The 14,871-nt window shown below is 43.7% G+C and overlaps 1 protein-coding gene across 1 annotated transcript in view; it reads right to left on the bottom strand.

Annotated features, from left to right (window-relative positions):
• The window catches only part of LOC127622235 (disks large-associated protein 2-like), a 161,561-nt gene that overhangs the window by 70,240 nt on the left and 76,450 nt on the right, over positions 1–14,871 (bottom strand). Inside the window, exon 5 of the mRNA XM_052096264.1 lies at positions 7,406–7,465. Coding sequence (XP_051952224.1) covers positions 7,406–7,465 — 60 coding nt within the window. The remainder of the gene's footprint in view (positions 1–7,405; positions 7,466–14,871) is intronic.

Below are 14,871 nucleotides of genomic sequence, written 5' to 3'. Positions count from 1 at the left end.
ACATTCAAAGCTTTGAATGGTCTAGCTCCACAGTACTTATGTGACCTTCTGGCATTCTATATTCCATCTCGTTCATTATGATTACAAAATTCTGGCTTATTAATAATTCTAAGAATACCAAAATCCACAAAAGGAGGTAGATCCTTTTCATACTTGGTTCCTAAACTATGGAATAGTCTCCCTAACAATGTTCAGTATGCAGACACACTCACTCAGTTTAATTCTAGACTAAAGACTCATCTATTTAGCCAGGAATACACCTAATTTATCCTTCAACTTATAATTAGGCTGCTTTATTTAGGTCTGCTGGAACTAGAAACATCCATCATGATCTATAAATCTGCATAAAATAGAATGGCATCTACGATAATATGACTCTATTTGTTTCCATCTTGGGATTCATATCCCGAGGTTACCAGAGCCTGCCAGATCCACCTCTGTTCCTGCTTGTAGTTGGACTCCACTGCTACGTGTCACTGAGAGATGACGAAAAACTACAGCCGGTGCTAGCCAGACATCACAGTTTTTTGACTTAAGAGGATGAACTGATGCCAACTACAACTGTTAAGACACCAGATACTACATATGCCACTGCCTGAACCTTGGATTTAGGATGGACCCCACCGAACCTCACCAAAATGACCTACAGGTTGAATTGCGATGCACCTCATTAATCTCTGCCTGCATCACCTTTGTCTATTGATGGACTACTGTAAGACATTATAGATGTTTTATTTTTGTTTTTCTGTCATGATTTCCTGTAAAGCTGCTTTGAAACGATGTGTGTTGTGAAAAGCGCTATACAAATAAAAATGACTTGACTTACAAAAATGTAACATGGTTTTACTACAGTACCCGTAGTTTCACCATACCTTTTATTTATAATGCGCTTTTCTTACAATCAAAGTGCTGCAAGATTAAATAAACACATAACACAACAGCAACCACCATACCAACAAATTTAAAAAGACTAAACACAAAAATACTAACATACAGCAGCAACCACACATAAAACTAATATTAATAAATATGAAAACACTACCTTAAATAAATTAGTCTTAAGTAACTTCTTAAAACCGTCCAAGGTTGGGGTGTTTCTAATAGTAAAAGGAAGAGCATTCCATAGCTTAGGGCCTCTGAAAGAGAAAGCTTTCCCCCATAAAAATCATAGTATCCACTAAATTAAACATGATTACTATATTAACACCATATAACTGTAGTAACGCCATGGTTAATTGCATTAAAACGATGAAATAAAACAAAGTATTCATGTAACGGTGCTCTTTTTCTCACCACGCACAATAAACTCTGAATTCAATACAAATCGTCTCGGTTACTATCGTAACCTCCGTCCCCTGATGGAGGGAATGAGACGTCGGAATGAGACGTGACGTTGTGTCGATGTAGTGACACTAGGTGTCGCTCTTGGGATGCAAGGGTGGCAAGTGGGACACAAGGTCTCGTTCCCTCCATCAGGGAATGGAGGGAATGGAGGGAACGGAGGTTACGACAGTAAATGAGATGTTCCCCTTCTGTCACTCACTCGACTTTGTGTCGATGTAGTGACACTAGAGGTCCCTATAGAAAAATGCCACAACAGCTGAACTGTGTTACGTGAACTGCCAATGCAGGTGCAAGCAAGCTGATTCTTGCATAGTAGCAGGTGCATCAGACTGCACGTAACCTCCTCCAACACCCCAAAAGACGTCATGTAGTTCCCCACATCCCAGAGGGGGAGAAGTGATGTAATTAGCATGGGAGCAGGCTGTGCCAGCCACGGCCTTTTCTCTCTATGTTTTCTCTCCACAGAGTATTAGATTTGGCTGGGGCCATCTAACGCTATTATACGCATCGGGTAAGGTGCTCTTTTCCTTTCCTATTCTGTAAGTGGGAAAAGACCCCATGGAGACCACATCATGCCAAAAAGTGGAGGTCAACATGTGGCAATACGACACACTATCATCTATCCCAGTACAGGGCATATAAGTACCCGCAGTGGGTCTGGCTGCAAACTCCTACGCTGAATTTGCAAGCCACAGGGCTAGGAAAGAAGGAAATCCAGGGTCCACGACTTTGTGAACTTGACTAGGTGTAAAAGCCCATGTTTTTGCCTCAGGGGAGAGGGAAATGCGCTGTATGCAAGTGATACACCCGGCCAGCTGTTCCATATTACCAAACTCTACCTGTTCATACCTGAAAGAACACAGGATGAAACCGGCTCAACCCTCAGATTGTAAAATTTCGCAAAAGTATTGGGTGTTGCCCAACCAGCTGCTCTGCAAATGTCTGCTAGAGAGGTGCCATTGGCCAGTGCCCACGAGGATGCCACACTCCTTTGTAGAGGAGTTTGTAGTCTGTTTAGAGACAGCGTTCCCTTTCCGCTGTCCACCAAAGCAGACAAAGAGCTGTTCAGAGCATATAAAGCCCTGCGTGTGATCCAAGTAGATCCGCAAAGCACGCACCGGACACAGCAACAATAAGGCTGGGTGTGTTCAGCTGCGTGTCCGCTCTGCCGCTGAGGCTGCCCGGGATGTGATTGGCCCACAGCGACCTCAGCCATTGCTTACTCCAGAGGAGGAGATGACGGACGAGTTGCGATAGGCGTGGAAAACGTATGCCACCATGGTGATTTATATACGGTATTGTTGTTGTGTTGTCAGACCGGACCAACATGTGCTTGGCCCAGATCAATGGCAATACCATCCGCAGGGTGAGCAGTCCCACCAGCAACTCTAGGCAGTTGATGTGCCAACACAGCCTTGGACCTGTCCAGGTAGCACACGGAGCCCCAGCCCGACTTGGAGGCATCTGTGGTGACTATGACGCATCTGGACACTTGCTGAAGGGTAACTCCTGCACGTAGAAATGTAATGTCTGTCCAGTGGCTAAAAAGTGTTGGTAGAGGGGCGCAACAGCCACACGATGTGTGTTGTGGCGCCATGCCCATCTTGGGTCTCAAGTCTGAAGCCAGTGCTGATGCAGTCTCATATGCATCAACCCAAGTGGCGTGACCACCACCGATGATGCCATATGCCCAGGAGCCTCTGAAAGTATTTTAGTGGTACCGCTGTCCTCCACCTGAATGAGTTTTAGGCAGTTCAGCACTGACTGCACGCACTCACTTGTGAGGCACGCAATCATCAACACTGAGTCTAACTCCATGCCGAGGAAAGAGATCCTCTGAACCGGAGAGAGCTCGCTCTTATCCCAGTTGACCCGAAGCCCTAGACGGCTGAGGTGTGTGAGCACCAGGTCCCTGTGTGCGCACAGCCACTCTCGAGATTGTGCTAGAATCAGCCAGTTGTAAAGGTAGTTGAGTATGCGGATGCCCACTTACCTTAACAGGGCAAGAGCTGCCTCATCTCGCCTAAGGGTAGGGCCTCGCGGCGGGGGGAAACAGGCAATGCCACATCGAGGAGCGTTGCATCGAACCGAGGCAGCTGCACTGAGGGGGACCTCAAAGCACTTACCTTGCTCTACGTACCCGGCATAGGGCGGGTTAGCGACTGAGGAGGAGAGCCTCTTGGGCCAATATGCTATTTAGCCTCCATCTGCTTCTTCACTGCCAAGAACTGCTGGCAATTCCTCAATGGTGTCACCGAATAGGCCAATCTGGGAGATGGCGAGTTGAGAAAGCGAACTTTGTTGGCGTACCTCATCTCGACCGGATTTAGCCATGGGTGGCACTCCTGGAACATCAAGGTGGACATCGCCTGCCCAAGTGCTCGCGCTGTGACCTTCATCACCCATAGGGCGAGGTTGGGCACCAAGCGCAGCTCCTGCAGCACATCAGGATCAGGACTACCCAGATGCAGCTCTTTCAGTGCCTTGGCCTGGTGTACTTGCAGGAGGGCCATGGCATGCAGGACGGAGGAGGCCTGTCCAGCAGCACTGTAGGCTTTGGACGCCAGAGACGACATAGTACAACAGGCCCTGGAGGGGAGTGCTGGATGATCCCACCAGGGGGCAGAATTTTGCGGGCACAGGTGCACCGCGACCGCCTTATCCACCTGAGGGACCTCTGTGTACCCGTGAGCCGCTCTGCCGCTGAGGGTATTGAGAGCGGACAAATCTTGAAGTCAGATTAGGGCAGCAAAAGGTGCCCTCCACGACTTCATCAATTCATTGTGCACTTCCAAGAAGAAAGGGACCGGGGCCAGTGAGTGGTGCCCTCAACCCAGGAATCAATCATCAAGCCCCAAGGGTTCAGGGGTGGACAGAGGGTTCCACTCCAACATGATACTCGCAGCGGCCCGGGCGAGCACTGCGGTGAGCTCTGCATCAGCCTCAGACTGGGCGGGCAGACACGGAGGTGGCAGCCCAGTCAAGTCCTCAGTGTCTGACATTGCCAGTGCACTCTCCAATGCAGCAATCAAGAACTCATCCTGCTTGCGTGATCCAAAAGAGACATTAAACTGGCCATGAGGCGAGCTGGTCTCATCTCGGAACTCAACGGCGCAAACGAGCATGCAGGGGAACGGGAGGTCCATGGAGATTTTCCCGCTGAGACCGCCCGTTGACCTCCCCAAAATGCCTCCAGCGCCAGCCGGGCTGGCCTTGTACCCATAGGTAGAATGCCTTTCCCCCGGAAGAAGGACACAACTTTGCCATGGTCATATTCTCGCAATGAGAACATGAACCATCCACAAACACTGCCTCAGTGTGATCGCTGCCCAGACATGTGAGGCAATATACTCTTTTAGCAGATATATACTCTCTTAGTAGTCTGTCGAAATGCCCAGGGGCGTAATCTGCACTAGATGTTCAGAAGGAGAGAAAGTGCCGTATATCCAACAGCATACGCTTCTTCGAGGTGAATGGAACAGCAGTAGTATTCAACTCGCTGAAATACAACCGCTCAGCTCTGAAGAAAAAATCTGAATGAGATTGGGCATTCCCTCTCCTTTTATACAAATGTGGCATGCAAATTCCACTCGCCAATTTTCATTGGCCTTTTCTCAAAGATCTGAGTTGTTTTGGGGCCTTCAAAAGTGACCCCTAGTGTCACTACATCGACAGAACGTCGATAATTATATAAAGACTGCTGCCTGTGTTTTTTTACATATAATTTTTAATGTTATGCATCATATTTTCTATATTTGTTTTATTCTTAATGTACTTTATTCCATGTGTATTTATATGTTATATTAGCCAGGCATTAAAAAAGTTGGGTTCGGGAGTCCATTTGGAATATTCTTGTGGCAAAATGTGCAAATAAATAAATGGACATATATTTTTGCAACTGAGCTCTTTACTCATTTAACTTGTATAAAAAACATAGGTTCTATATTCCTTTAAATGGTGCCTCTGATTTATGGGGCAGCCACTGCCAGCTGGTTGCTTTGGCAGTAGGCGAAACTAACTCAAAAGCGGCAATCCTATTGGCTAGTGCTTACATTTTCACAGACCACGTTTTGATTCAGCAAATCAGTTTGAGTAAATGCAGACAACGTGATTAATATTAATGAGCCAAATTACCCTGCCAGTAGCAACAGACACTGAGCTGTTAACAATTTGTTGTCTACCTGAGAGAAGACGTGAGCAAACAGAGAAGTCATCTGTGACTATTGTAAGTTAATGTTGTTGAACAGATGTCACATTTAGCGAGTTTTTAATCTCAGACCTCTTATTGTTAGTCTTGTTTAACTGAAACACTGAATGAACAAGTCCCATTTACAATCACCAGCCAAAAAGGGGGAAGGGGACAGACATTTGAGTTCTTTCATAGATCCATGTGTGTGACCTCAATAATATAATGTCATAGTATACATCTAAACAATTATATATTTTAAATTTTTGCATGTTTTTGTTGGCCATTATATTGAATTTGGATTAATGGTAATGGTAATACTAGTGGCATATCTATTTTAGCATTTAATTTTTTTTAAAGATCAGTGACCAAGTCAACAGTGTAGACGGAGAGGTGAGACAAGCTTCTGAAATTGTTAAGGTAAGATAATTTTTGACACAGACATTAAGGATTTTTTTTGTGCTTTGATTCTTTGGTTCAGGCTGACTGGAGCAATGTTTGAAAAGTTTGAATGCTGATTAAAAATGCTGATGTTTCTTAAAAGGGTAGTTGATATGCTTTCTTTCAAATGATATCACATATTCTTAAAAACATAAAACATATTGAAAAAAATATATTATTTAAAGCTGATAAGATATAGAATGTGTAGCTACCCCTAAGTTTTCAGATCGTTCCTATACCCCTAGTTAAAAATATTTATATGTGTGAGTGTGGATAGGTTTTTATTAAGATTTTTGGTCATCCTTTCTTCCAGCTTTCTCCTAGAAAGCCCAGCATGCCAAAGAATGCTGGTGAATGACTTGGTTTCCTGACAACAATTATCTTGGGGCTTTTAAATGCCACACTGTGCAAAACATTCAAATAAAGATTGTGGGTATTATCAAAACCATGAAACAGTAATGGAGAACATAAAGGGTTCTTTCTAAGAGTTGAATCAATATAATGGTTTGATAACCATTAAAGCAAAGATAAATCTGCTTCTCAAAGGACAAATATCACAAAAAACTCTCTCGGTAGCTTCTTATTAAATATATTTGGAAAATTAAACAAAGTATTGGTTTTTGCTGGATTTTTTTTATTTATTGACTTGCAGTATATCAAACAGGACTGTGAAGAAAGTGGAGAGGAGAGAGAGAGAGAGAGCGGGGAAATTATTCTGGGACATAACACAGGCTGGGATGGATATAAATTTGTATCCCCATAAGCGTAATGCCTCCATGTGCCGTGAGTGCATAATCTGCCCACTGTTCCACAGCTTCTACAAATATATTTCTAATGGATAGTCATCTTTACTATAGCCGAGTCAAGTAAAATCAACACTCATTTACTGGTATACTTGTGCTCTGTATTACAAACATTCACATTGGAAAAAGAGTCTTCGGTTGATTTAAGGAAGCCTCTGGGTATATCCTGAGACATTAAAGATTTTACCATGCTATGTGATCTCCCGCTATGACATTGCTGAACTAATTACACACTAATTAACTAATTAACATATCTTAGGCTATAGCAGTGTTAATGTTTAAGGTGTTTTTGCCTAAACTTGTGTTAGAGCACATAAGATTGTGAACTGCATGTGTTAAGTTGTGCTTTCTGAATTTTAATAGCAGCTTGAGTGGGTTATAAAACTTGGAGCGTGACTGTTTTATCAACAACAGATGGTCGGTTTCCTCTAAAAAAATCTATTCAGTACTTGTGGTGCATGAAGAGAGACAATCCAACAGCAGCCCAGTAATTTAAGAGTGGATATTCTGATAAAAAAGACTGAATATTAGCCGTGTCATATTCAGGTAAGAGGGTCAGCCCCACTGATACCTTATAATAGGCACTGGTGTGCACACAGCGGTATGGCTTCACAAGAATTGGTGGCTTTACCTGGGGTGGGGGTTTCTGTTCGATCCACACTACAGGCAGTAGGGAGACGAAACTGGATCCCTGTAAAGAATAGTTAAGAGTCATTATTAGGGCAGAATGGATCAGGCTGTGCTTCCCAAGATTTCTTATTCACTCAAATTAAAACATTTTAAACAGTGAATTGGATTGTATTCAGTCTGACACCAGTGGTTTGGGTTTACAGAAAGTATTTTCTTCTTATTTTTTTTTTTTAAAGCCAATTAAAAAAACTGAATTAAGCTGTAATCAATGGTGTCAGACTGTTGAAAATGCACATACATACGTTTAAAAGGTCACATGTTTTCAAAATGACATATAGGCCAATACATTTAGTTATGAATAGAAAATTGGTGGTCGACTGAATTTTTGGCCACAAGAGGTTTAGGGTTGCACATTATTAAAACACTTATTTTAAATGGTTTTCTCACAGCATCTCTCGTAGACCTTATAAGCCAAATATAAGTCAAATTCCATTGCCTCCCATGAAAATAAAATGATACTTAGATATATACATCACAGTAAAAATATCATCATATATCATCTATTGATTTGTGTACATGGTCTAATTTGCCCAATTAGATAGTAAGAAAACCATTCATTAAAACCATTATCATACAAATATATACTTTAGTACACAATTATATATTACAATTATTTTAGATTTTAAAACACTTATGAATAGACCTCGCACACCTATACGATTTCTGATAGGTGTGTAAGACATCAACTATTATGAAAAGAAATTCCACACACTACCATAGCTCGCTAGCATACACTATCCTTTTTAATTGGCTGACGAAGATCACATGACCAAAACAATTGCAATAAAATACTGACTGTTTTTGCAAGCTATGGTAGAGTTTGGGATTTTGTTCTCCTTCATAATATTTAAAAACACTTAAAAATATGATATCTTTGCAATTATTGAAATTGTAAAAAAAAAATGTATATAAAAAAAGGCCATGGAATGTGTTGGCAAAAAACAAGCATTAATGTATTTTATGCAACAAAACAATGATTTAATTAACTAAATGCATGAATAAATGATCAAAACCCTGTGACAAACTCATATATAACTCAAAATAAGTTAAATATGAAAACATCAATTACTAGAAAAACTAAGTGATATTTTGACAGTGATGAACTTGACTAATTAGCATTTTCTGTTTCATTTATATAAATATGTAGCAATGAAAAAGTATTCCTCTTTTAAAATATAAGTGTATGAGTGATGAATAACTACATTTTCACAATCTAAAAACAACAGCCTAAAGCATAATAATTCAAATACACAATCATCCACAGGTACTCCATCAATATCCGATTTCAGTTCCAGTGCCTTCATAACTGGAAAATTCACCATCAGTTCATTCATTAAAGATTCCAGTGCGAGCGTTGCTTGATCCTGAACGTTTCGGCTGGGTCGTCCTTAGCAAGTGCAGGGGCTCTCACAGTGTGGAAGATGATATGCTCAGTAACTGTGAGGTGACATGAATGGGGGTTTCAATGATATGAGACACAGGCTACATGAAGACATTTTCACCAAAACATTTACCTAATGTTGACAAGCATCACTGTAATTTTAAAAGCAGATAATAATAATTATAAATGCAAAAGGTTTTCAAGATCAAGAGAATTAGTTAGATGCAGCTCTCCAAATGTTTTATTGTACAATGGGTCCTGTTAAAAGAAACAGGCAGATACAGGATTAATACTTATTTTCTAAACTAATTTTTAGTTATACGTTTCACCTTTTTTATTAACAATAAATTGCAGATGATAAAAGTGGCGGTTGAATGCATGCGTAAACTACACAGATTTAGTGCCTGATTCGATAAAATAACTATGCAGATCAGGAAATGCACCCTGAAAATCTGCGTTGAATACAATTTGCACACTGAAAGTCCGATTTTGGAGGCTGGTTCTGAGCCTAAATAGCAGAGGATGTAGTAGTCTGCTATCTGACATACTCTGCTAGGACTGTACAGCATTACTCCACTAATGTGCTCCAGAAACAACTGGATCATCTCTTTAACATGCCGAAAGTGTGCTTGACTACACTGTGCATCTGAATATATGCCAGTTAACAGCACTCTTCTCCATTATTTCATCAATATTTGATGAATTACTCTTATAAAGTATAAGGGAAATTATGTCTTATAAAGTATTAGGGAAATTATGACTGGACTCTAGGTTAGATTGTATTTTCCATAGTACTTCATATTGCACATAAATCTGCACTTCCCTATCTGTCACTCACTCAACATTGTGTCGATGAGTTGATCTTGAGAAAAGGCCAATGAAAATTGGCGTGTGGAATTTGCATGCCACTCCCCCGGACATATGGGTATAAAAGGATTGACGCTGCAAGTGCACATCTGATATCTTCTTCGGAGCCGAGCAGTCAAGTTCACAGAGCTGAATTCCTCCTGCGGTCTCCATTCATCTCTCTAAGCTGTTGGATCTTCCAGGCCAGGTATTCCCCACGGACCTCCCACTCCCCGTCACGCTCGTATGCTCCAACCAAGCGCTGGGGCGAGGTTGCCGATTTGATTCGATTCGGGCACCTGACGACGATGAGCTGTCGATGGCGGCATCGGAGAGCGGGTATGTCATTTCTGATGCTAAGGACTCGGCTGGACTCCCACCTTCGGGTGCAGCGGCTCAGTCGCAGGCCGACGCAGAGCTGACGGCCATGCTTGCCCGGGCAGCCGCGAGTGTCAAGCTGGAGTGGAATCCCCCCCCCGAACCCTTGCGGATTGACGATTGATTCCTGGGAAAAGAGCGCTGCCACGCTCCGCCCCGTTCCTTTCTTCTCGGAGGTGCATGATGAGCTCACGCGCTCGTGGAAGGCACCTTTCACTGTTCGAACACGATCCCTGAGCTCCTCTGCTCTCACTACCCTCGATGCACTTGTGCCCGCAAAGCGCCGGCACCTAGCGGAACCGTCAGAGTCTCCCATCCAGGGCCTGTAGGCTAACGTCGTCCCTGACGGCTAAGGCCTAAAATGCCACTGGACACGCCGCCTCCGCCTTGCATGCCATGGCACTCCTGCAGGTGCACCAAGCCAAGGCACTCAGAGAACTACACGAGGGTAGTCCTGACCCGGGTCTAATGCAGGAGCTGCACTCAGCGACCGACTTCGCCGTCCGGCAACAAAGGTCACGGCGCAGGCTCTCGGGCAGGCGAGGTCCACCCTGGTGGTCCAGGAACGCCACCTCTGGCTCAACCTGGTCGCGTCGCAAGAGGCTGACAAGGTGCGTTTCCTTGATGCCCCCATCTCCCAGGTTGGGCTGTTTGGCGACACCATTGGAGACTTTGCCTGGCAGTTCTCAACGGTGAGGAAGCAGACAGAGGCCATATAGCATATCCTGCCCTGGCGGAGCCACAGACCCTGCACTCCATCTGGTCGTCGTCCAGGGCATCCCTTTGCAGAGCCAACACCGACACCAGCACCGCCACAGCCCGCCCCTCGGGGCCGGCCCCAGAACGGAGCAACCCGTAGGACTGCGTCGCCACCCGCCTCATACCCGGCTGCCAAGAACCCCAAGAAGGCTTCAAAGCACCCCTGAGATGGGCATCGCCAGGACTCAGGAAACTGCACTATAGGAGCTGGTAAGCAGACCACTCCCTCCCCCTCTGGAGGGTCGGGTGGAGAATCCTTGTTTCTTTACAAATTTTGTTTGTAAAAAAATGTGCTGCAGTACCCACATTTAAAAAAAAATACGTTTCCTCAGCCCCTGGGCTCTATTTCCGGTCTCCCTAGCTTTATCAAGACTGCCAGCCACTGGTTCTCTTTGGCAGGTACAGTGTCCTCCCGCTTCCACGCGCCCAGCCATGGCACGCGCCCGCCCCCGAGCCGATGGTCTCCACGGGCCACAAGGATGAAAATCTTCCTCCCCCGTCCCAGGCTGTTCCAGAAGCGGTCACAAGGAGCCAGGTAAGTGCTTCGATTTCTCTAGACTCAGCACCCCGGGCTCCAACCTGTTGCGAGGCCCCGCCCACTGGTGCGCCTGATGATGTAGTCCCCTTGGTCCCGCTCGCACGGAGCTTGGGAGCGTGGCTCGTTATCCCCAACCTGTCACGCTGGTTGATCAGGACCATCCGACTCGGCTATGCGATTCAGTTCGCCAGGCGACTGCCCAGGTTCAACGCCATCCGCTCCACAACAGTGAGAGGTGAGAACACCGCTGCCTTGCATGCGGAGATCGCCTCCCTTCTACAGAAGGACGCGATAGAGCCTGTCCCTCCAGCCGAGGTGAAGAAGGGGTTTTACTTCATCGTACCCAAAAAAGGCGGTGGGTTGCGGACAATCCTCGACCTGTGAGTTCAGAACCGGGCTCTGCACAGACTCCCGTTCAAGATGCGCAGAAATGCATGTCCCATGGTGCCTCTCTAGCAGACATCTGTAGAGCTGCGGGCTGGGCAACACCTAACACCTTTGCAAGGTTTAATAACCTTAGAGTTGAGCCAGTTTTGTCCCGTGTGTTATCGCTGTGTTAGTAGTAACTCCTCCCCTCCTCAGGTAGGATCTACCATGACGCCGCTCAGGCATTTTCCATTGGGACCCCTAGTGTCAACTCATCAACACAACATTGAGTGAGTGACAGATAGGGAACGTCTTGGTTACTGATGTAACCTCCTTTAACGCAGTCAATGGAAAGGAGGAGGCGAGAACCGGCTTGTCAATATAAATAATATTTTAATGACAAACTTAAAAGACAAACACACACATGACGGACATGTCCGTAAACTATCTCTCTCTCCCGCACAATCCTCCGCAGTAGACCTTTATCCCTCTCGGAGGCTTTATTAGCCTGATAAGGGACCGGGTGTATAGAATCAAGATCCAGCCCCACCCTCCACCCTGCCACACCTCCGTTCCCTGATGGAAGGAACGAGATGTTGTGTGCCTTCTGCCACAACACTGAACCAACCGCTGAAATGGCCGGGTCTTTGGCTCGGCTCCTCAGTGCGATTCCCGATGTGCACTTGCAGCGTCGCTCCTTTTATACCCGTATGTCCGAGGGCGTGGCATGCAAATTCCACACGGCAATTTTCATTGGCCTTTTCTCAAGATCAAAGATGTCTGGGCTCCCAAGAAGTGACGTCTAGTGTCAACTCATCGACACAACGTCTCGTTCCTTCCATCAGGGAACGGAGGTTACATCAGTAACCAAGACATTTTGTAAAGTATAATTAAAAAGATTTACTTAAATTTAACAGGCTTTAAATTTAAGAGGTAACACTAATCACCCTAATGGTGACTTCACACAAATCACAACTATCAACAACTAAGACAAAACAACAATAGTCATAAGAATTATAACTATATACTTTTTTTTAAATAACAATTATTACATCTCCATATGCTCCTTTGTCCTGACCAGACATACATAATTTATTCAAGCGATTATGGAGATTCCACACAGCCACAATTTTGTACTTGATAATTTGTAGTAAGTTGTACTCAAAGCCAAACTTTAAAGAACATACATTTAATGGGCACTTTATTAGGAACATCTACATCTATTTATGTGCAATATGAAGTACTATGGAAAATCCAATCTAACCTAGAGTCCAGTCATAATTTCCCTTATACTTTTTAAGACTACAACAAAAAATTTCCAAAAATGTACGCATGAGGATACTTGTACATCTACTTATTCATGTGATTTTTCTAATCAGCCAATCGTGTGGCAGCAGTGTAATGCATAAAATCATGCAGATACAGGCCAGGAGCTACATGTCATGTTCACATCAACCATCGGAATGGGGAAAAATTTGATCTCAGTGATTTAGGCTGTGGCATGATTGTTGGTGCCAGATGGGCTGGTTTGAGTATTTGTAACTACTGATCTCCTGAGATTTTCACACACAAAAGTCTCTAGAGTTACTCAGAATGGAGCCAAAAACAGAAAACATCCAACGAGAGGCAGTTCTGTGTGCAAAAACGCCTCGTTAATGACAGAGGTCAGAGGAGAATGGCCAGACTGGTTCCAGCTGAAAGGAAGGCTATGGTAACTCAGATAACCACTCTGTACAATTGCAGTGAGGAGAATAGCATCTCAGAAAGAACAAAATGTCCACGTTGGGTTCCAAGTCTGTCAGCCAAGAACAGAAAACAGGCTGCATTCAGCCTACCATTTGTGTGCCTCAGCAGAAATCCAGATTTGTCAGACCAGGCAATGTTTTTTCAATCATTTACTGTCCAGTTTTGGTGAGCCTGTGCCCACTGCAGCCTCAGTTTCCTGTTCTAAGCTGACATTGGTGGTACCCAGAGGGGTCTTCTATTGCTGTAGCCCATCCGCCTCAATGTTTGACGTCTTGTGTGTTCAGAAATGCTTTTTTGGACCAGTCTGGCTATTCTGCTCTGACCTCTGTCATTAACAAGTCATTTTCGCACACAGAACTGCCGCTCGCTGGACGTTTTCTGTTTTTGGCACAATTTTCTACACACTCTAGTAGGGGTGTGCAGCAGAGCCATTATCTGTATTTTGTATCTGTATCTGTTCATATGGCAAAATGATCTGTATCTGTCTCTGTATTCAGATAGAACAGTATGTGGGCGGGGCTTAAACAGGAAGTGCATTGAAACTTAATGAAATGCCCATTTTTAAATGTTACTCTTACATTTATAATTTCAATTAATAAAATATGCCTTATATATGCCTTTAGTTAAAAAAATATTATTTTATTATTTTATTTTATTACCAGATAAAGCTGAATTTGTTGGCCACATTAACTGTAGAATATGTTGTTAACTGGTTTCTCCTGGTATTTCTGATTAATGGTATTACAGTATAAACAAGAAGAAGACAAAAGGCAGTGCATGTTTCACTTTAATAAAGTCTTAAAACCCCTGTGGTTGATATAAATGTGGTCAACTTTAAAAGACGGAGAGATGGGCTCCGACATGAAATCATCACTTCAGGTCAGGAATTTAACATGCTCATGTTTAGGCTATACATGATTACATGGGAATCACGTGTGAATCGTGTGATGCATTAACATAGAAATTTTAAGAAGTGGAACGTGTATATGATGCCGTATCTTAGTGTTACACTTGACAAGCTCCAGACGTGAACAATTAACAGAGACCACAAATGGAGTCGAGACTGCGTCCATCCGATCTGAAATCACAATGTGCTCATTTTCATTCAGGTATACACATTAGAAATACTGTCTGCACAGATTCATAAATTCTTTGTCATTTAGTATATGTTTATTTAAAATGTCACTTTATCCTCGTGCCTCTTGAATAATCAGTCATACAAATATTTTTTATATTATTCAGATGAATCTGTTATTTGTTTTGAAGCCATTATTCGTGAATTTCCGAATAAGGTATTCGGCTTCGGGCACAATCCTACACTCTAGAGAATGTTGTGTGTAAAAATCCCAGGAGATCAGCAGTTACAGAAATGTGCAAACCAGCCCATCTGGCA

This window comes from Xyrauchen texanus, chromosome 28, assembly GCF_025860055.1.
Source record: "Xyrauchen texanus isolate HMW12.3.18 chromosome 28, RBS_HiC_50CHRs, whole genome shotgun sequence".
Classification (NCBI taxonomy): domain Eukaryota; kingdom Metazoa; phylum Chordata; class Actinopteri; order Cypriniformes; family Catostomidae; genus Xyrauchen; species Xyrauchen texanus.
The sequence above is the reverse complement of the archived record's forward strand: the minus strand, read 5'-3'. Positions and strand labels throughout refer to the sequence as shown.